The following is a 23,768-nucleotide window of genomic DNA, read 5'->3' on the forward strand; positions in this document are numbered from 1 at the left end:
CCTACTGTAGGAGTTATTGCCCATGTAACACACACACACACACACACACACACGCACGGTACCATCTGCAAAGCATTACAGTAAATTGCAGGAATAGAGAAATGATTTCACACATGTCCTGCAGTGTCCAGATGTAGCTCCTCAGTCATAGCCGCAACTGAGTTATACATGTTAAGAAGAAATAAAGGGGATAAGAAATAAATCTTACGCTGCTGTACTTTAGCACACATGTATTAGGCTTAGAAAATCAGTGCTCCTTCCCTTCACTGACCCTCCACCTTTATCACACACACACACTTACTGCAAATCTCTGTGTGCAAACTACACCAGCAGTGCCGAGGTTATCCAGGTACACTGAGGGGGAGTTTGTTGGATGACGAGGAAGACCAGCGTCTCCAGAGCTCAGGTACTCAACGACACACCTACAGACTGGCGACTGTCTGTCTCATTTGTGGCTCGATTTTTACAGCCAGCTGCTGAGCACACAGAACATTTCTCAGATTCAAAGTCAGCATGAACGGAAAGTTGCCACAGCGGGTTGTGAGATTAAAATAAGTAAATTGACCAATAAATACAGTGTTGCAGTGCCAACATGCATTATGGAGTGGTGATAGTGGGAACTTGGAGGAAAAAATACATAAAACAAAAAATGAATAATCTACTTAAATATATTTTCTGATAAAGATAAATTCCATTTGGCAGCAAAAAGCAATATATATTTGTGAAAGTTCGGAGCAGCTTTGGATGTTTCAGATTCTTGCAATTTTACTATGTAAAATAATATAATTTATGTTTTTCCAGATGGATTTTTATTTTAAAAATTCAGATAGAAACTTAAATTTGATCTCTAGACCATCATTACAGGCATAATGATTCACAAAATTGCTAGTTCTATTCGACATTCAAGACATTATTGACTACGGTTGACTGCAGTTTTCTGATTTTAATACTTTTATTTCATTTTATATATCAATTTAACTATTTTATTATATTTTCGGTAAAGTTTATCTCCCTACACGATGGTTTAGATACTAAATTCATTCATTATTTGTTTATTTGATTTAATATTTATTTAATATATTTAATATTTAATAAAAAATTTCAAATTTAAAGATATTCTATTTAAAAAAAAAAAAAAACAGAATCAGCCTATCGTGTTATTGTAGAATGTAAGTTCCCACTCAAGTTGCTAAAACCAACAAATTCCCAGAGACAATACTGAGGACATGACCTCTATGACCTTAACTACAGTAAACAGGACTGGTGGTATCATGATTCAGTAGACTGGTAATCCAGCAGAAGTGCTTGAGGATTTAGCTGCATTTCCACCCACAATTTATTGTAACATTCCACTTTATTAAAGCGACTTTGGGATGAAAGAGTTGATTTTTCTTTTTTTTACCCATTTAGAATAGTTTCTTAGCAGGAAAAAAAAGTTCTTTAAAACAGTCAACCAGATGTGGTGACAACAACATGAAACATCAAATCATCGCAACAACAGTGCACTGTAGTTTTCAACAAACACTGAAGAACATGTGTGGAGAATTGTTCCACTCATCATCCAACTATCCAACATAAAACACTGTACATTGTTACACCTCTACTCATCAAGTTTCGACTTCTTTTGAAGTGTCCACTCTGTTCTGCATTTATATGACCAGAGCAGCAGAGCAGGAACGCCTTACTTCAGTCTGTTCCACATATTTGTACATTACAGGACAGTCGCAGGCGCTTGGTCGGAGGTGTAAATCACAGTCTAATGGTTGTAACAGCATTACTGCATGTGCTGTCAGCATGTTGGGCTTCTAATCACCCTGGCTCAGTAAAAGATGGTGAGGCAGCATCCAGCCCGCTCCATAACACTGCCCAGGGGGAACCAGTAAAACACTGGTTTGCTGCTGAGCCAACTGCAGCTTGAAAAAGCTAGAGCACTTATCCACACAGCACCATACTGGACTTTTAGGGAAGTGACACGGATTTCTTCTTCTTGTCCCTTTTTGTCTGTTTTTTCCTAAGGATGGTATCTTTCTTAAGTCCCCTCTCTACGAATTTACTTGTATTCTCACATTTTCTCTTTTTCTTTAATATTTTTTTTCATTCACTCGTGTGCAACTTTGTGTTTTGTGTGTGTGTGTGTGTGTGTGTGTGTCTGTGTACACTCTGCTTAAGTGTTTTGTCAGCCAGACTTTCATCACCTTCTCTTTCCCCACCCTGTTAGGCCCCAATGCCCTCTGTTTTTTTGGATGCTTTGGTGTCTCTAACATTTGCTTCATCATCTCTGACTCCACTCGACCTTTTCTTGCCTCCACGATATACACTAGCTTTTATACCTCAGCTCAACTTTATTTCATGTTCAGCTCTGCCTAATCTGCCTGCCTAATTTATGGATTTGATATGAATCACTTTAGATCTTGTGTACCTGTCACATGATTCATTCTTTGGCATGATTGTAAAATAGAAATTACTCTGGTGTATTACAAATCGGCACACTTTATTTTCTCCTGACGAAAGCTTTGATGTACTGGTATTAACTCCTAGTCCACACAGCAACAAAGAGCTTATCAGAAAGGAGCCGACTCTAAACAGACTAAACTGTCTTCATCCTCTCTTAGACTCTTAAAATTGCTCTCTCAGTCTGGTCTGCTTGTTCATACATTTTTAAGTTAGAACTTAGTTCCCAAGACCAACATCAGAGTTAGTGCGGTATTACTCAGCAATGATCTGTTCTTGCTTTGTATCGTAGGATATGTTTGTTTTGGATCTACAACACAGTTCATTTCTTGTGACAAATGACCACCTACTTTTTCCTGATTTTTTATGTTCCTAATCACTTCAATTTTCACTGTAAACTGAATTATGTGTTTAGTGCATACTTACTATAATGTATGCTGTGAATATATAGTATATAACAAAAGCATATAAGTATATATAATAGCAGTATAGTATGTGCTGTTGGGTTGCCCTTGACCCTGTGACCCAACAGCACATCACCTTCCTGCCAAAAACAAACACAGACCACCATGAAGACATAAATAAAGTCATACCACATATTCATAGAATTCATAATCATGTCCATAGATCTATTCAGAAATATGAGCATGTGTCTCACTTTGAGGTGTATGTGCTTTGTTGTTCACAACATGCCTGTGGCTTTTACATTTCAAAAAAGAGGTACGAGTGACTTAGGCAGACAAAGGAGTAAACAAGTGTCCCTGCATAAGAACCAGAGGCGGTTCTTGATAGGAAGAGAGTAAGTGAGAATGAGAGTTTAGGAGAAATGTTCACCACAGAGTGACATTTCACTTATTCACTTACTCCCCACATTGTCAGTCAAAACAACAAACATACCTTCTTTCGAAGAATTGAAGTTAGCAGGAGGATCTTTTTACAGGGCCACAAAAAGCTTGAAGTGTCCATCACATTTCTTAAAACAGATTTTGCAGCATATTTTTTAAACCAAACAAGGCCAATTTATACTGAAAAGTCCAATATTTGTCATAATTTCCCCAATTTTTCCTCAGTGACAAAGCTCTGGTCACATGGACTAGAAAAAGACCAGCAGAATACTTGTTGCATAAGCTGAATGCTTGATTGCATTTTGTCTTTTTGTGCTGTAAAGACATCTTTGCATGAACTGAATTAGTAAAGTACAAGTGTAAGTTGGATGTATGGGAGCAAAACAGCTCTATATGCAGTCCTATGAAGTTTTTAGATAATGATTACAATCTCATTTTGCAGTGGGCTGTTCCTTTAACATTACTTTATTACACTTAAGTGGTATGGGAATGTACAGCATAGGTCTTATTTTGCAATATTCAGCACAATTAATGAGCCCAAACACAGAGGGGGAGGGTGGGGGCGGTTGTTTTCCCATTAGCACAGCCTGGGAATGATCATCCAGGGTTATTTTCTGATGGAGCCCCAGTTCAACCCCTGCTCATTATTCCCCCAGCCTCTCCGTGTCCTTTAGAGGCTTAGGTGAGAGTGTGAGTAGGTCCTTTGTTAGTGTTTAGTATATCTGCATATGTATTGGTATCTGTATTCATGTGTGTGTTTGTGCATGTGCAAGCCCTGCCCCCTCTGTCCGCAACTATATGTCTTGCTGTCACACATAAATATGTTCTGACGGCAGAATGTGTGGGCTGTCGTGAGACATGACCGGGTTTTCCTCACGAAGCCCGGGCTGATTTTCTTCCCACAGCGCCTTAGCACCCAGTAGTTAGCAGAAAAACGTCTATGAGAATGAGCACCACAGAGAGGAAAAGAAACCTGGGAAGGGAGAGGGAGAAGCTAGGAGCATCCATGGTTAATTAGTGGCTGCAATGGGAACCTGAGCATGACGGAGAAATATGGACAACAAAGAGGGGAATAATGAGTGTGTTCAAAGCAGAAGTTGTCACCGTTTGTGTGAGAACAAACACATAATGCTATAATCAAATGCACTGGATCAGATAAAAGTCTATACCTGTCTAAACATTAGGTGAAATGTTGACTTTTCCCACCTGTCCTCTCTTGCTAGCTTTACCCAGTATAAGTCAATCCGGTCCTCATAAAGCTGTTCTCTGTAGAGGAACCTTTCATATATAACGCTATCACAACAAGCGCACTTTATTTTATCTTGTTTACATATATCGCTGGTTACTTGGAGGAATACGTGTCCCATAGTGAACTTCATTTCCAGGGTGAAAAGGGCTCGGGGTGTCACCCAAAATATCATCTTGCCCTTTCTTACCATTTTTCTGTCAGACGGAGGGTCAGACAGGCTGTGTTAACGAACCTCGCTTTGGGAACACAGACTTGGATGTCATCATAAAAAAAAATTTCTGGCTCCCGTTTGTCGGCTTGTTTATTGTTTTGTTTGTGTGCTTTTTATTATTATTATGATTTTGGGCTGTTTGTCATTTCTCTCTGGTCCCCTTGTGGCATTTCGGCCTCATTAGAGCAAGCTGAGAGCTTCATGTGAGCTAGTTATGTCAATTAACAACATTAAAATGCCCTCAACACAAGAACCTCAAGAATCTGTACACTAAAGTTTTTGCAGTTGCAGGAGAAGTTTGTTTCTCTCAGAGGAGGGCGAGACAGCGAACACACAGAAACCTAGAGAGGTCAGACCAGAGTTCACATTGAGGTTTACTAGTCTGTTGACTCTGCGCACGCTGGCACTTCTCATTAAGGAGAGAGACGGAGACAGACAGCACAGCTGGGCCATGCACGCCTCAGAGCGGGACAAGCTATTAGTGTTCATTTTATTGTTAAATGGATGAAAACAATCCTGGGTTTACCAACGTATATTATCGAGCTGATTGAGAACATGTTTCCCTTAGCAAATCTATGATTCATATTTTTCATAGCCATTTAGCCTTCAAAGTCTTTTAAACTAGACGCATGTGGGCTCTGTGTCAGCTGTGTGGTATCCTGCATTTGTGGATAGAACAATTACGGCTGGTTATCTGTGCTCTCTTGAGCTAAAAGAGAGGGATTTCTGCTTATCACTGTGGCTCTGACAAGAGTGATAGAAGAGGAGAGAGTGCAGAGAGGCCTTAAGGAGAAGGGGTGAGATCCGAAGGGAAGAGGGTGGGGGTGAGGGGGGCGTGTGGGTGACCTCTGGTCGCTCAGTTGCTCTGAGGGTCATCAGAAGTGGCGTTTTCCCATGATCACCATTAACCAAGATGAGACATGATTTTTTTTTTTTCATTTTTTGCATTTGTTCTTTTTTTTTCTTCTGTCTTTCTTGTTTACTCAACCATCCTTTGTTCCTTGTTCCTTTATATCCTCTTCCTTCATTTCCTCCTTTCCTCCTGTGCTCCTTCCTTCCTACCTCTCGGTCCCACTCGCACCCTGCAGTCTGGTATGTCAGGTATTGAGTAACAGCAGCATGCCTGTGGCTTTAGTGCGGGAAGCAAAGTGAGTGCAGCTTAGCTACAGTATGTTCACTATGACTTCACTGCTGTATTACAGAAACCCTATCAGAGGGATGAGAGTAACTATGTTGCACAGGTCACATAAGTTCAGCCCAGTGCTTACAGATGGGTCATTTACATGTTGTGATAAAATAGATCAAGGCGAACATTTATAAACCTATGCAGCAATATGCGATGTACAAATATCTTTTTATACACATTTGGCTCACTTTTTCACTTTTTCTTTTTTTTATTTGTTTCTAATCCCTTTTTGTGTTTATGCAGTCATAGTTTTTTGTGTCAGAGAGTGCAGATGGAGCCTTTCTTTCTGAGATGTAAATCTAAATTAAAGTGCTTGATAGAACCACAGAGTGAAAATAAAGATTTCCAAGCCTCTGACTCACAGTCAGTCTGATTCCATTCAGTCCAGTGGAGCAGCAGACAGAAATGTTTGGTCAACCCCCCCACGGACTTATCATCAGTCACATGATGTGGTGGGAGCGTGCCTTGTGTGGAGGCACACGGCTCAATGCTGAGATCATCCACAGAGGACATTTTAAAAAACATTGTAAAATGTATAAACCTCAGTTATACTGAGCCACATGCACACACAGTATTACAGGTTTTCTCTTTGGCAGTAATTCTATACTCTCCTTCTGTCTCATTTCCCTATCTTTCAAAGTATTGAATACTTCTTTTACTATGTTACACTGCAATTTTCTACCACTGTTCATTGTTGTCCATCATTCAAACTGTGTGGTCTTTCCTTGATACATTGTTTCCAAACTCTTGTGGCGCCATTACTGCCTTGCATGGATTTAGGCTTTATTTCTTGTCTCTCTGTGTTTTGTGATATTTTATGATGATACTGCGTCACTGTCAAAAGCCCTTTTGGGTTTTGCAAGACAATCAGCAAGTAGTTTAGCTTTAAAATTACCTGCTTAGTTAAATAAAGAAGGTTAAATAAAAACAAACACACAGGCGCACGTGAACAAAGATAACGAGCTTTCCTTCGGCTGCGACACAAAGCACTGATAACGTTAAGTTGAAATGATGGATGTGGCGGCCTTGACGTCGAGGAAAGGTCAAAGAGACGTTGATTCAATGAAAAGAAAGAGCAGGAGAGAGAGCATCTTGTTCCTATTGTTATCGGTATTAGAAGTGTCTCTCCGGCCTCTTCTGAGTTTGCGAGGCTAAAGCCCGTCTGAGTCCGACTCAACGCAACACGGTCGCCACTTAGCTTTATCCTCCAGAGGAATACGCATATGCTGTGTAAACAAATTGCTCAAAGCTCCCTTGTCATGCAGCGGTGGAAGGGCCCAGGCTGAGGCTGTATGTGGGCTTGTAAACGCCTGGTCAGCACTGCTCATTGTTACGAGATGGTGGCTCAATGAGCGCCACATAGACTGCACCGGGAGATCTCTCTTCGTCAAATGCATATTTTCTACTTTTTGTAAACCACCCCACCCCCCCACCCCCCCTCTCTATTTACTATGTAAAGTTCATACACTTGAAATGTTTGTAATGTATGACTGGAATACTAAACTGTGCATTAGCAATGGTTACTCTGCATGGGTGGTCACAAAACATGGTTTTCTCCTGACCAAGATACACACAATGATGGTGGAAAATGAGAACAAAAATGTCTGTGTGTGCGTGTGTGTGTGTGTGTGTGTGTGTGTATTATAGGAATAGAAGTCAATCTTGTCGTACCAGTTGCAGCCCATCAGGGCGATCAAGTTAAGGCTACGGTAACAATCTCGTACTTTCTTTTCCCCCCTTTCTGTCCAATAACTCTCCCAGATGTGGCACGATAGAACTCAAAGCATTCTCATAAGGACACGTGCACGGACACATGTACACAGACGGTATGAAGACACAAATAGCTGTTCTGATTTACTACACAAATGTGATAGCAATCTTATCTCTTACTTCTCTCTGTCTCGTTTAGTTTCTCTCTTATTTTTCTCCCTCCCCGCCATCTTTCACCGTGTCACTTGTAGTAAATCTGCTCTGTCCCGTGAGGTTTTTATTGGTTTTCACTGTACACATCCCTGCTTCGGTCATTAAAGCAGATGATTTAGTGTGGGTGTGTTGGACCCACTAACAGTAAAACACAAGCTTTCGTGCAAAGTTGGTCCACCCAGGACAAAGGGGGAAAGGTAAGGAGCAGGGCCTCGGGCCACAGCGAGGCTGAGGGTAAGATGCTGAAATAAATTTTAAATTGGCATACAGCGTGATGCGGGACAAGTATGTTTTGGATTCTCTTGCGGTGTACAGTTGATTTCATGTTTAACTTGATTTTCATGTTTGTACTCGAACTAAGCAATTTTATCAGCCAAGAAGTGAAAGCAACATCACAATTGTCACTCTGAAAAGAGGTGAACCTTTTTTTTTTTTGTGTTTCCACCAAATGTTGACTTCATGGAGATGCAAAAGTTTTTCATCCAGCAGGAGTGGAATGTTTGCTTTTAAGATATGAGACAGATCAGAAGTGGCGATAAGAGTGAAAAGTGGAGTTTTAGATGGACCAGAAAGAGCAAGTATAGACACATAGTCGCAGCTAGCAAAGGCGTGTGTGTGTGTGTGTGTGTGGGTAGATGTATGTGTGTCACAGAGAGATGAGTCAGATCTCCTGTCGCTTGGTGCCCCAGATAAGAGACCCACTGGCTGGTAGACAGAGCAACTGATAAACGTTCCTCTGTTAACCAACTCTGATAAAGAAGAACTCGAAGACACCACGGAGTCAAAACAAGTGCAAATGACGATCGGTGAAAGGCGCTCTGTTGAACGCCTCAAGAATGTTTTTATAGCTCTAGTCGAGCAGAAACGGTGGGGGAAAAAAGAGAAAGTCTGAAGGAATTGTTTTAAGGTTTATGTTTCTCTCTTTATTTTTCTCACTCAGTCTCTCGAGTTGACCCTCTCACTCATTTGCACACACGTACTCAGGCTTTGCAAGAAAAACAAATATTAAACAGTAATGTTGTGTGTCTGTAAATTACTGGGTTTTATGGTTCTAGCATTTCCAATAATTCTGTCTTGGCTGTCTATGAAGGAAAGTCTCACACACACATGCACACACACACACACATACACTCAGTCATATACAGTAGAGCGAGTATGTTTTGAAAATGGTTTGGATCATCCAGTATGAGCTTTGGTACGAGGTCAAGCGCTGCCATCGTTCAAAAGAACTTTGTTAAATGTCCAAGTCATGTGATATCACAGTTAACTTGTGGCGTCCTCCAAACCAACGGCTGGCTTGTTGCTCTTTAGCGGCCAAGTGTCCGTCCGAGGGCGACCACGGTCTGTTTAGCTGGACTGGATTTTAACAGGGCAGTAAGTCAGTCATCGAGCCTGTTATTGGTGGATTGTGTTTTTAAAGTGGACTTTATTGGGTGGTTCAGTGTGCGCATGGCAGAACAGCAGCAGTTTGGACTGTAGCCTTTCCACAGAAGGAAAAATAGGCTTGAGTGCACCTAACACTGACATCATCTCCAATTTGTTCCCTATAACAAATCAATGCACGGTGTGGAGTGACTGACTCACTGGAGCCAAGTCGAGGCTGAACTTATGATCATTACTTTTAAGTTATTCCTCTGGTATGCAGAATAATTACTATGGAATACATGATATCCATGTCTGATTTAGAGCATGAAATTTGTATTTTGTGGTTTATTCACTGAATTGAAGTGGATTTATACAGAATATTTTTAGGTCAGATACTGATACAGATTATGTGCAATTTAGATTTCCAATAATTATAGTATCTGCTGATTTATATCATATCATAAATGGTGTATTTTCCATTTGTCTTGTTATGATTTTTATTTATTCATCATCGATTTTCTAAAAATATATTCCCATGTCTTTGGCATTAACATTGGCGGTATGGCTTGCATGTGAAAGAGAGAGACTTTAATGGAACTGCTAATGAAACACTCATATTTATTCTGAAGAGGCAGACATTTGTTAATGAAAAGGAATGGAAAAAACATGATTCGCTTCTTTATTTTAACTTGCAAACTAACCTAAGTTTGCACTCACTGTGAGAGTCACGCACTAAGGGTGATGTTTTTGGAGCCTCGATGTTGCCGAAAGCATATTTCTTCAGACAATTGGTGTGCTGTCATGCAGGCATTCAGTGCTTGTTTCATTGTAAATTTCTGCAAAATTTATCTGTGCGTCATTGGCGTAGATTTTGCTGATTACAGCACATCTGTGAAGTACTAATATTGGATGATAATCCATCAACTGCTAGTTGAGAGTGCAAAAACAGCTTCCTCTGAAACATTTGGACCTCTGTCTGTGTTTAATGTTTAAAATGCAACCGTGACAAGAGCCGGACTTTCCTCCGGTGACCTTACAGCACAGATGGTCGTTATGGTCGTTACCCTCACCCCTTCTCTTTTTGTCCTCTGTGCCATCCTTTCCTCTCTCTTCTCTCGTCTGTGGCAGTCGTGGCTGCAGGTCGGTTCCCAGGCCCCAGCCAACAGGTTATTTAATGGTCATCTAGCCTGGGCCCTTGATGCTGAACCCCAGGGTTAACGCGGAACGCATCTCTTCCGGACCTCCGCAGCCGTCGACAAACCCTTTAGAGACACACCTCAGACATCGCAGATGCAAACACAGACTCAAGCACATGTCAGGATTGAAAACACACATACTTTTTAATGTCTGTCTGCAAGCTGTCTTACTTTTATCAAAGTGCATTCAAAAGATTCATGTTTCCTATTAAGAATTTTCACGCCTTGACCTCTCATTCAGTCTGTCCTACCCTGACACCTTTATGCCCACCCACATCCTGCTATTCCCACCCTCCCCCCTGCACCCAAGTCTACCCTTGAGCCCTCCCAGTCCACAAAGCAGCGCTGGATGTCGAAGGTTTGAGTGCTCCTGCCAGTTTATGACCAGTGACCCGGCTGCTTTATGGCTCAGCCCGTCTGGACCAGTTTACCACGCATTTATACGTCTGCATGAGCGTTTGTATGTGAGAGAGCTTCTAATGTCTCTTATTCATCTCAGATAAGTAGAACTGCGTGTTTAATCGGTCTGTGTAGTCATACGTTCAACCAGTTGAAGCCCTGGGTTTCTCTCTCTGTGTCTCCTCTTGTAAAAATAAAGATTGGGGTTTCCTTTCTTCATGTCAACATTATGCAAAACAGACATGCTGTCCATCTTGCGGCCAGACAGCGCTGTGTGCTAAGTTGTCCCGCGATGTGTCTAAGTGTCTATTATGTTGTAAAGGGTTGTTTTTCTACACATACTTGATATTGTGTGAAGATCTGATATGTGGCTGATGCGTAATGGACTGTCTCGTTGCGGGGTCATTGTTTCCCCTGTGAGCAAGGATTAGCTGAGATGTGTGGCACTGATTGTGGCTGCTTGTGGCATTGTGAAGATTGAGCCGCACCGATGACAAGTTGGAATGGTAATGAAGCATTATTCTGTTTCTTGAGGACAGGAGGAAAATGACTGCTAAAGCTTTTGCATTTTTCTTCCCCCCCTTTGGCATTTTTTTTTTTGCATGCGGTTGTATGTGGAATTGGGAGCGTGTGGGGGGTGTCAGAGGGGTCAGTGCAGACCTGTTGACATGGGACTCACTGAGTTTAATTAAATCCTGGGCATGCCTATATGCACGTGCGTGTGTGTCTGTACATGTGTACGCCGGTTGTCAGGGGCCAGGGACGGGGCCCGGTGAAGCGAGGAGAGAGGGGAGAGCGGCCGCTTGGCAGCCCATCTGAGAGCCTCGTCACTTGGGCTCAGACGTGGCCACAGCTGGCCCCTCCACCAACAATCCTGGCTTTTCTTTCCCTCTCAGTAATGCAGTGCGTCAACTCTAATTCCCTTCTAATGAACTGGCTACTGAAGGTAGCTAAGCAGGCAGGCCCAGCGCACTTATTAAACACACGCACACTGGAAACTAAACACACACACACACACCTCAAACACAGAGGAGAAAGTATGTTGCACTTCAGTACATTTCAGTGCTCACCGGGGCGACTGTGCAGCTTGACTCAAACACCTGCTGAGCATCCTTGAACTCATCATGACTTCCAGGCTACATTTACTGCCACCCCAAGCAGAGCTGAGTCTTAGCTTTTAATAACCTCGCTGGAGTTTGAGCTTGTAGACTTAAGGATCTGTTTCTTCATCTCTGAATAACCCAAAAGGTTGTTAAATGACATTTACAGCTTATTTAAAGGTATTCACAGATATGTCAAAGACTCCTCTAACCATCTGGATGAAAAAACACTCCATTCGATTCAAAAAAAAAAAAAATTCCCCTGCTCATTTTCTTTTTATAAGTTACTGTATATTTGTCTACATTAATGTTACTTTCCATTGTTTCATATTTTGGATACAAGATGTTCTGTGTCATACAAAATGAGGAAGGACATAAGTAATTTTTGGCTACACATACATATTACTGTAGGAAATATAGTTGCAACTTGGGGAAACTGGTTAAAAATCTTTCCTTTTTTTTTTTTTTTACATTAACTGTGTTAAATGACCTTCTGGGTTGTTCAAAGATTTTCAGGGAATTATCCGTGAGGAAAAACAGATGCTTAGCCTTGTGATTTGAATGTAATTATGATACATGAAAGGTTCAAACTGGGGCTATTAAAACCAAATTATCATTCTCTTAACCATCTCGTGTCCACAAAACAAATGAGAAATAGAGCCACATGTAAGTCAGGTGGCAGACAATCAGGTCTGAAACTTTGATCCCCTCTATGGGAATGAAGTGTGGACAACCATATGAATTTGGGTTTAATGCTGGTGTAACTGTGATGTAGCATCCAACCATTGTGAGATTGAAGCTGCCCTTGCTGTGACCCTGTGGTTTAGCCTCTGTAGTGCAGGCTTTGGAGCTCTGATGGCGCTAATGGAAACATTTCTACACATTCAGACGGCATGAGTGCAGAGGTTTGATTCCTCTGTGTAACTTGTGAGTTTACAAAGGTGACAAAGTTCATTAGTTGTGATGTATTGTTTATATGCTTGCTCGGGCATTTCTGCTCATTTATGATGCTTTTAAGTCTGAATTGCCAAACCATTTGTTGGCTGTTTTGATGATCTTTCCATGATCTTAAACTCAGTTATAGACTGTATTTACCATCGTCTCTAATTCTCTGTATGAAAATGTTTCACATTCTTAAACCACACTAGAAACCAACCCAGGATTTACCATCCTGGAGATGGCTTCACTGGTCCAGTGTTGTTCCGTTATGAATCCCTTTTAATCAGCAGTGGATTATTCCGCACTGGTCCTTCCATTGTCTGGGAAATGTGAAGACCCATGGGCCTGCAGCCTAAGTGTGCTTAAAACCATTAGCTGTGTCCAATACCCTTACACAAGAGTAATAACACTGGAACAGCAAGAGTGTCTGTCACAGAAAACAGTAAAGACAGGAAGAGGGCCGGGTTATCGTAAGAACAAATGAATAATCTGCTGGTCATATGACGTGTCGTTATCAGATAGTGATCATGAAGATAACTTAAGACAATGAAAAAGCGTGTGCTCATATGATCATACTTTTAAATGGGAGATACAGCTCTTTAGTTGCAGTTCAACATACCAAATAGTTTTGCTGATTCATTTTCTACACTATCAGATCTGCCGCATCAGTGATAGTGTGTATGTGTGGGGAAGATAAAATAAGGCCTAAAATGTTATTGAAAATGAGTGGATGGTGTTAAAATTGATTTACAGTTTCAATTTATTAAATGAAAATAGCGGAGATTAACAGATAACCTCATGTTCTAGTATTTTTGCATTGCCTTTTTTCTTAAATGTGAACACTAACACATACAGCCAACACAACAGCACCCAAATTCAACAACACTTAAGATTTGAAGAAAAATCTATGATGATATTTGTGTCAGCCACAGTTTGATACTAAATTATTTCACCAACATAACTAAATCCTACAGCTTCTAATATCTATATAGCTAATATCTAATCTTCTTTTTTTGGCATTACTATTTGCCATTTTTGCCTTTAATTTACAGTTTGAGAGACAGGATTGGGATTGAAATTGCTGACGTTGCAGTTATGTAGTATGCGTATCAACCAATAGGCTCCTGAGGCGCCAAAATATGTTGACTTTGAGTTATTGAACCTCACAAAATAAGACCTTAGCTGTCATTGACTATGAAGCCATAAATAATATTGTAACAGTGTGTTGACCTAATGTTTACTGGACCTACTGGGGAAACTAATATGCACCCTCACACTCATACTCTGAAATCAGTGAATCGAAGAAACAACACATGCACTGTTTTTGCTGTGACCCTCCCCGAGTGTTCCTGCGACCCTGTGTGATAATCCAAACATTGTTTTATGGCCACAGCAGCTCTAGTTTCACTCTGCCCGACAGGAGGGCAGAGGCGAGCCTGCACGGCAGAACGAGCTGCAGGCCTGCGGTCTGTGAAGGCAGGAGGGCTGATAAAGCGGACTGTCGGAGTTCACAGTTCGTGCTCAGTGATAGTGCCGCACCACTCACTCACTCCCACTGAATGGGATGACATAACCGAGGGACTGAAAAGGAAGAAGGGAGGGGGGTGGATGACAGAGAAGAAACGAGTCTGCACAGAATACATCATTTGTAATGGGTGGAGATTTATTCAGTATGACCTTTAGATGAGCCAGAATTAGAGCTTATCGATATTAGCTCATCAGCATATAGTTTGGCCAATAGGTAACAAGAATTTGTAATACAGAAATGCCAAAGATATGTTTAAGGTGGTTTAGAAACAGTGTCACCATTGCAAAATTTGTCTACCAAAGAGCACTGACGTGTTAATTTTTCAACTGTAAAATGTCCCGTTTAGCACATGTCCTCATTACAGTTTGTTAATATCAAAGGCAAAGGATCCTTGACTTAAGAATATTACTGTTGGAATCAACCTCACAAATCCAGAGTTGGTGTGGCTTTAGTCAAAATTGTTTTGATTACATCAAATGTTTTATTTGTATGATCTAATCTAAAAGTGATTCTGTAATTTAAACCTTATGAGGGAAAATTGATTATAATCATGCTTGTCTACAACTGTAATCTCCAAAATATATATTATACATTTTTTTAGTCTTTGATAACTTGTTAGGATTTTAAAAGTCTTCAAATTCAGAAATCTGTCCACCTAAAATTGAGAAATAGACGACCAGCTGCTTTGTTTTGCTTTCATATTCCACCAATGGCTCCTCTCTCTTTCTTCTCTACTTTCTGACCAGCGCCTACCTGGTCGGCTGGAGCTTATTGTGCTGTCTAGTGTGTGTTTTTAGCACTACGTCTGGTCTAGCTAAAGGTCATGATCTCATATGACAGAGAAAGGTCCCTTTGACTGATACTGATCTGGTCATAGCTGCTATAGCTCAACCCATAACCTTATACCTCTACAGGCTGCTTTCATTAGCTTCACCTATATACTGTACATAATACGGTGCTGTGTGTGTCCGATGCTATCACCGCGCCTCGACTTGCCTATATGTGCTCACACAAGCTTACAGCGTGTGTTGGTGTGTGTGTTCATGTGTGTTGTGCGCATACTTTTTCCATATTTTGTCACGCTGGTAAGCACATAGATGGTGCGTGCACAGGAATGAACCATGTGTGACCGCAACGTTTTCTCATAATACAGTGATTATCTCTTCACCTTAATGTGTTTCTGGAAGGATTTTGTGTATGTGTGTGTATATGTGTGTTTCAGTCATTTGATTGCGGTGCCTGTTGTTGTTGTTGTTGTTGTTGTTGTTGTCGTCACAGACATTTTTGCTCGGTCAAACTCTGTCAACTGTAGGTTTTCTCTTCTCCATAATCTCAGCTACAGATGCCCTATCACATGCATTCCCTGCTTTAAACACACACACACACACACACCCTTTTTGTATCTGTCTATCATCATATCCATTTGTCTGGCCCTCCATTAGTCAGTCATTCCAGTATCTTTTGCGTTATCAAACGACAACACGTTCTCATAATCATAATATACCTGGGCTGGCTCAGGCTCTGGCATACATGCCCACACACAGATGCACATTAGAGTAATATACCCATCATATCTGCTGGTGCTGAAGGCTGCTGTCATGGGCAGAAGGTCATTTTATGATGTGCGTTTGAGTCTGTGCGAGAGAGCGGCGTGAAGCGATGGCAGACGAGGCGCGGAGACGGACTCTCTCCCTCGCTTTCTGTCTTGTGTAAACTCTGATAGGAGCGGAGTGCCAGTGACAGACTGAAGCCAGGAGGATTTCTGGAGCATCAGGGGGCTCATCGCTGAGTGGTGGAAGAGTTGGAAAGGTGTTGAGACTTTAGTGGAAGCAGATAGCCCTGACAGTATGAGACTTGGAAGTACTAAATTGTCGTTTTATGGAGTTAAATCTTTTCCTGGTGGAGTGTTTTTTAGCTGTTGCTCATGTTATCCAGATGATTTTTTTCTCTCTCTCTCTCTTATCCTTTAACTCAGAAAAGATTTATCGTTTTTTTTTATGACTAATTAGCACGTGTGTGTGGTTAAACCTGTTTCAGTCACACACCTACTGAACTGAATAAAGCTTATGTCTGGATTAGTGTGTCAGGCCGGATTCGGTATTACACACACACACACCTATTTATGACATCTCTTCTAAGAGTATGAATGAGGTCTGTAATTGTTGTTCTTTTCATTCACAATCAGCCCATGTGATTGTGATCTGCACCAACGAGCTTACTCCCACACTTAACCCTGCGTGAGCATATATAACCACACGTTATTAAGCTGTGTTATTAGCACATGTATGTATGTGTGCTTGTACATCTGTGTGCATGAATGCGTGCTTGCATGTGTAATGTGTTTTCCTGTGTGGGAAAATGGGCTGGTGAGGTGGAGCATGAAAGTGATAGTAAACAGAGGCCATTATCAGTGATAAAGCTCCGCTCCTATTACGTGGCTGTTTGACTTGTATGTTTAGTGTGAGAAAAGCAGAGATAAGGAGAGGAGAAAGTGATGGCAATTTAGAGGAATAATTGGGATTGGAGGCATAAAGAGAGCACAGGGTGAAAGGTAGTGTTGTTGACTAGGAATGGGGAATGAGTTTGGGAGAGGAAGGCAGGCAGCGAGAACGGAGGGGTGTGGGAATGGAGGTGTTTAGGGACTCCCTGCGGACTGACTCGGACATGGGAACACACAGTCACCCTAACGAAGCGTGGCCGCCCCTCGCTGACTTCACAGGCTGTGGATAGAGGGGAGGGAGAGATGTAAGAGGCATGAAGAGGAACAGGTCTGGGACAGGTCTAGTTTGTTGGTGAAGCAAAGACGGTGAGGGTGAAATAGAGAGCTTCCTGATAACAAGCCAGCTCCATGTGTGTCTGCTTCAATATGACATGAATACCTTGGATGGAAAAAAAAAAAAAGCATTATTATGACATTTGTGGACAAAAATGCAGTCGCAAATTTGTCTCAAAGAGTTTTATGTGAATGGGGAGAAAAAGTTACAATAATGTCAGAGTAAGAACCTTGACTATAAAAAGTTTTTTTTATATATAATTTTTTTAAATGATGCCCCTTAGCATGTACTCAATGATACAGAATGCTAAAGTCTATGTGCGGCGCCACATAATAACCTAGACTACTTGTCCCTCTTGTAAATCATTCTGCAATCATGTAAAACAGCAGTTTTGTATAGCCTAATTTGATTAACTCAGGAATATTGGATACTGGATAATTTCCACTTGGCAGGCTAGTTTATCAAAAAAAATGTAACAGATTCACAGTCATGACTGGCATTCAGTGGTTTCTCTGACTGCAATTACTGGAAACTGCAGAGAGCAAAATTACTTCTTAAAATGTGACAAAAGACTAAAATGAAAATGATCCTTCTCACTTGGAAAAGATTCATAAATGGAAAAAAAAAGGATATGAGCTGTTACAACCGCAGGATCATTGCAGCTAGTTTTTAGTAACAGACTCTTGTAAGTTCGTTTGTCAAAATGTGAAAATCTTCCTTCGTTTTTTTTTTTTCTTTCAAGTGTCAAATTCATACAAATAGACACACACACACTCTCTTTCTTTCTGTCACTCTCACACGCAGTATAAGCCATCGCGTGTCACCCTGAGCAGTCGCTTAAGATACCCAAACTTAGTCTGTCATTATGCTGTCATACTTGGAGCATTACATCACCGCTCTGTCATTCTCAGTTGATGTGGAGGCAGCCGAGTGGCGTTTCTCTAGAATAGTACCATTACACAAGGTCGTCATCATAAGCCAATCACTGGAAATGCCTCTCCTCTTCAGTCAGCCTGTCTCAGCCCTGTGATGTGAAGTGGTTAGATCAGCCAGCACTCTGTCCTCTTCCTCTGACTCTGGACCAGCTCTGGAGAATAATACAGTATGCTGACTGTTCGCTCTTGTTGATGAAGGGAGGGAAGAGGAGAGAGTTCTGAGCATACAGTACGGGGAGAATATAAAAGGGAGATTTGCCAGCCTTTCCTGGGCAAGTATGCCTCTGTCTAAGTTATGATTTCCTGTTTGGTTTGGTTACTCCAGCCAATTGTACTTTCCCCATTTAGTTAAAATCCCATTCAGTTTCCTCAATCTTATTACCTCAGATCATGAGAGGAGGCAGGTGACTGTAGCCTTCATGAGGCCTGCCTGGGCCAAGGTCGAGCTATAACAGTTACTCTATTGGATCGATCGATCGACAGAATTTATCAGCAACTATTCTAATTTATTACAATTTATTGTTATTATTATTTCTCAAGCAATAATGTCAAACATTATCAGGTTGCAGCTTCTCAATTGTGAGGATTTGTTGCTTTTCTTGGACTTATGTGACAGGAAATTCAATATCATTGGGTTTTGGACTGTTCGTCTGACAAAACAAGTCATTTGTAGATGTCAACTCAGGCTGTAGGAGATTGACGATGGGTGTTTTTCACTGTTTTTTGACGTTTTGTTGACTAAAAATGCATCAGTTAATTGAAGAAAAGATCATTGAATTAATTCATAATGAACAAGAGTTCATAGTTTAACTATGATTCCTCATGTGCTCAATGCTGTTTTTTCCCTTTATGATAAGCTTTATAGCTTTAATGGTGTAAAATGAAATCACAGTGAATGGTTTTGAGTGAATGTGATTGAGTCTGACTGTGAATTTGTTTAACTGAACATGTTGAACATTTTTTTCCTTCCGTTTCCCTGCACAGAAAATTTATGGAAAAACTTCTGTGTGCCCACTTTTGCCCCCCAATTGGGCATTTTGCTCCATCTAGTGGCGCCGTAATAAAACTAGACACTGTGACATATTTAAAAGTTTGTGTGATAGTAAGTGTGCATAATCAATGTGCAAACTCTAATCTTAATTTGAATGTTTTTCTCTCCATTCCTTTCTTCTCCTTCTTTTGCCTCTTTGCCCTCTCAGGACGCTGATCCCTCTGTTTGATGACGACACTGGTCTGCTCATACTGGCTGGCGTGGTAAGATGTAGATCAACCGTCTATGTAAATATTTAGACCTTAAAAGTTTTATGTAGTTACATAGCAATCAGGACTTCAGCAGTTTGGACTGTTACGTAATTTAAAGGTCAACCGTCATTTCTGTGATTTAGATTCTATTTTTGTGCTGATAATTATCTTGGGTTGACGGAAGATTAAGTTTGAAGTATTTCATTCTCTGATTCAACAGATTAAACAGTCATGCTTTGTAATACAGTGTATGATTTACTGATGTTCTCTTCTGCACAGGGAGACACTGTGGTTGATTGCTTTGAAGTCTCTGCCTCGGAGCCTTTCCTCTCTCAAGGTAAGAGTTGGTCATCTGTTATCATTCTGTTCGGATTATCACAGCCTCCCTCCTAGTGTCTGATCCCTTTCTTTGCTTTTTTTTATCATGTTTTTCATCTCGTAATTTTATTTCCGTAGTGAGCCACTGTCTGACCGATGTCTCGACACGAGGGGTTGCCATGGTACCCAAGCTGGCATTGGATGTCATGTCCTGTGAAGTGATGCGTGTGCTTCAGCTGACAGACAGTTGCATTGTGCCAATCAGTTATCAAGTCCCTCGCAAGGTGCGCAAAAGCACAGCACTGCTGACATGCCCGCACACACAGCAGATTCATAACACATGCAAGTAATTTACATGTTTGCATTGGTGTTTTCATGCACATGTGTGTGTGTGTGCTGTGTGTATCTTCCAGAATTCAGGCCAGGAGTTTCATGCAGACCTTTACCCAGACACAGTGGGCACAACACCGGCTATGTCTGCTGACGAGTGGTGGCAGGGAGGGAACAAGCAGGTACACTTCACACACTCCATGTCAGTAACAAGTTTTTTTCCAGTCTTTACATTGTACAGACATTTCAAACAATTAGCTCTGTTTGCCCTCAGGTGGAGAAAGTCAGCCTCCAGCCAGACAAACGGCCCAAACCCAAGGCTCCACCAGCCAGTAAGACACCTGCAAAGAAGGAACTGGCCAGTGGGGGGAGCAAGGAGGTGAGAGACACATCTGTAGAAAATGTTTTCGTATGAAATGGTCTCAACTTTTAGCTAACCAAGGATTAAATTCTCTAAAAGCATCTCATCATTAAGGAGATTTGTTTTCTGACAAGTTAACACATAACTTTCTGTTAAACAGGATCCGGCACGTGGCTGCTCCATCTCCAGCAGTCCTCTCAGCACTCCAAGCAGCAGCGCTGCCCCGTCCCGCTCTCCCTCCTCCACCTCCGGCCTCTCCTCAGGCTTCCTCCCCTCCCCCAGTCCCAGCCAGAATGCCAAGACTATCCAAAGCCTGCTGGGTATGACCACACAAACAGACAGACATATGCACACCTGACATATCTTCATTCTGATGTTTGTCATTTCATATTCACGTTTCTTCACTGACAATGCTGTTTATTTAAAATGACCTCTGATCCAGGGCCAACCTCCAAGTTCCGTCACATCCAGGGTGCAGTGATGCACCGAGACACACACATCACCAACATACGAGGCCTCAACCTGACTACACCGGGCGAGTCCGACGGCTTCTGTGTCAACCGTCAACGTGTGGCAGTGCCCCTCGCCATCTCCGGGGGCCAGATCGCCATCCTTGAGGTATGGAAGCAGCTGGAAACAGACTGAGAAGTCATGTTGATTTAGAAAAAATGCAGAGTGTCTCCAGGTTGAGTCTCTCTATTATCCCATTAAAACTAATGTACAAGATGATATTTTTGGTTGAATTATTTTAGAAAATAAGACTATTATATGTTTGTTATATATTTATCCAGCGTTCTCAGCCAGGCAGGCTGCCAGACACAGCTTTCCCCACCATCCAAAACTCTGTGAATGTGTCTGACCTTTGTTGGGATCCCTTCAACACACAACGGCTTGCTGTGGGTGGGTAAATGCGTCTACTGTATATATTTGAGCTGTATGCTGGACTGCTCATTGTTTGTGTTATTACTGTAAGTGCATGAGTGTGATGCTTGTCTCCCTCTCTGACCTTGCTAGCTGGTGATGATGCAAAGATCCGGGTGTGGCAGGTACCAGAGGGAGGGCTGAAAGAGACCCTGACTGAGCCTGACCTCATCATGCAAGGTAGGATAGCCTCCACAAAGGGCACACTACTGAAATCACTTGAATTCAGTTTTCTTTATAATAGATTGTTGATTGACAAGTCTGACAAAGAGAAAGTCAAGCTGATTGACAGCTGCTGTGACCCCTCGTAGGCCACTTGGAGAAAATCTACTCCATCAAGTACCACCCTTTGGCCAGTGGACTCCTGGTATCTTCCTCATATGATCTCACAGTCAGACTGTGGAACATGGAGAGCGGAGAGCAGGTCAAGCTCCTCACTGGACACGAGGACCAGGTGGGTGATCAGGAACCACTTAAATTTTAATCTTGAAATACAAGACTACTGAAAAACTATTAAATCAAAGCTCAGTCTGAGTTTAAAAAGTTTTCATTCAGCCATGATGAGAGGATAAATTAAGGAAAATTTGTTAAGAAAGGATCATAGTTGTAGATGTCAAATGTTTATTTTGAATACCCCTGAGTTTCTTCTTCTTGCCCTCTCTTGTGGTTCATGTTCAGGTTTTTGGCATGGCTTGGAGCCCAGACGGCAAGCTCCTGGCCACAGTGTGCAAAGATGGGAAAGTTCGCATCTATGACCCTCGCAAGTCCACTTCACCTGTGCAGGTACGTACATCACAAAGGGCAATATGGTAGAATACAGCCATAAAGAGATGAGATTTGTCTCATAATCCCCTCTCATATTGATACTTAAATATTAACAACTTTGAGTTGTTAATATTTATAGTGAGTTGGGGTAACTAAGAGGTGCTCCTACACAGAAAGAAATGCAAAACATAGCTTTTTTTGTTCCATTAATACATCTTTCACACATAAATGTACTGTTTTCTGTTTTTAGGAGGGTCCAGGTCCTGAGGGCCACAGAGGAGCTCGTGTGGTGTGGGTGTGTGAGGGCAAATACCTGCTTGTGTCAGGATTTGACAGGTACTGAACACAACTTGACCGTGTTAATGTATCATAAATCAGGCACATATATATATTTGAGTGATTTCAGTGACATTTGCTGGCGGTTTTAACAATATAAAGGTGTGTGAGTTTTCTACCAAAGTCTTTTATTATATTAAAACATTCACCCTGATTTAATCCACCCTCTTGTCTTGCCTCTGCAGTCGCAGTGAGAGAGTACTCTACCTGTATTCTGCTGAATCCCTGTCCTCCGGAGCCATAGCCAGCACTTCTGTGGACGTCTCCCCCTCCACACTCATCCCTTTTTACGACCCCGACACCAGTGTGGTCATCCTCACTGGAAAAGTAAAAGCATTAACAACTTCTTGATGGAATCAACAGCTATTGTTGCCACAAGTTTCATGTTGCATAAAATAAAAATTTGATGTAACATTTAAATGTTTCATCCATTTTCCAGGGCGACACCCGAGTGCACATTTATGAGCTGGTCCCTGAGACTCCCTACTTTGTTGATTGCAGCAGTTTTAACTCTCCTGAGCCACATAAGGTACTGGGCTGATCTCCATTACTTTTCTTACTTTTCTTTTTCATATGTTTTAATGTATCAGTCAGTCACCACACATCTGCATACATGCTTACTCTTAGCAGTCTGTTTTTTGTCTCTAGTAGATAACCTGGTTGTTTCATTTCTGCAGGGCTTGGCCTTTCTTCCCAAGACAGAGTGTAATGTGCGTGATGTGGAGATAGCTATGGGACTAATGCTCACCAAGACAACCATAGAGCCGGTGGCCTTCAGAGTGCCACGTGTCAAGGTGAGCCAACGCCACCACCTAGTGGACACATGGGAACACTGCATACCTTCCCTACTGAGCGTTATTTCTAAGTAATGGCCACGGCTTTTTCCATACGTTTCTTTATCATTCCCTACTATAACTCTCCCCTCCTGTCTACTTTGGGTCTCCAGAAAGAGTTTTTCCAGGATGATGTGTACTCAGACACAGCAGTGTGGTGGGAACCGGCGCTGACCGCCTCTGCCTGGCTCTCTGGCTCCAACGGTCAACACAAAAAGATCAGCCTGAAGCCTAAAGACATGACGCCAGGTGTGGACATGAACCAGAGACTCTCATACTGTATACACACCATATGACCTTGTCTAACACACAGCATAGAAAGATTTGTTTGTGTTCATCCACATCTTTTCTTACCACTACAGTCGACATATCAGCAGTGGGTATGTCTTGGTGTCTTGATGCTATGTGCATGTGTGTGTGTGTGTGTGTGTTTTCTCAGTGAGTGAGGCCCCCAAAGAGGCTCCAGTGAGGAAGTACCTGCCCTCGTCTGTTTACCTGGAGGAGAAGACTGATGAACAGAAGAAAGAGGAGGTGAGGCCTGTCTGGTGTCATCCAGTACAT

General features: G+C 41.8%; 1 protein-coding gene across 2 annotated transcripts in view; it reads left to right on the forward strand.

Annotated features, from left to right (window-relative positions):
* Positions 1 to 23,768, forward strand: part of coro7 (coronin 7) — a 107,428-nt gene that overhangs the window by 80,545 nt on the left and 3,115 nt on the right. For both annotated transcript variants that reach the window (XM_067615410.1, XM_067615411.1), the window contains 17 exons: positions 19,301 to 19,355; positions 19,623 to 19,680; positions 19,800 to 19,945; positions 20,075 to 20,173; positions 20,266 to 20,370; positions 20,513 to 20,672; positions 20,795 to 20,970; positions 21,144 to 21,252; positions 21,367 to 21,453; positions 21,585 to 21,727; positions 21,952 to 22,056; positions 22,289 to 22,374; positions 22,560 to 22,701; positions 22,814 to 22,903; positions 23,052 to 23,168; positions 23,321 to 23,456; positions 23,647 to 23,738. In XM_067615410.1, the coding sequence (XP_067471511.1) occupies positions 19,301 to 19,355; positions 19,623 to 19,680; positions 19,800 to 19,945; positions 20,075 to 20,173; positions 20,266 to 20,370; positions 20,513 to 20,672; positions 20,795 to 20,970; positions 21,144 to 21,252; positions 21,367 to 21,453; positions 21,585 to 21,727; positions 21,952 to 22,056; positions 22,289 to 22,374; positions 22,560 to 22,701; positions 22,814 to 22,903; positions 23,052 to 23,168; positions 23,321 to 23,456; positions 23,647 to 23,738 (1,906 nt within the window). The remainder of the gene's footprint in view (positions 1 to 19,300; positions 19,356 to 19,622; positions 19,681 to 19,799; positions 19,946 to 20,074; positions 20,174 to 20,265; positions 20,371 to 20,512; positions 20,673 to 20,794; positions 20,971 to 21,143; positions 21,253 to 21,366; positions 21,454 to 21,584; positions 21,728 to 21,951; positions 22,057 to 22,288; positions 22,375 to 22,559; positions 22,702 to 22,813; positions 22,904 to 23,051; positions 23,169 to 23,320; positions 23,457 to 23,646; positions 23,739 to 23,768) is intronic.

Source organism: Thunnus thynnus, chromosome 17 (assembly GCF_963924715.1).
Source record: "Thunnus thynnus chromosome 17, fThuThy2.1, whole genome shotgun sequence".
NCBI lineage: Eukaryota > Metazoa > Chordata > Actinopteri > Scombriformes > Scombridae > Thunnus > Thunnus thynnus.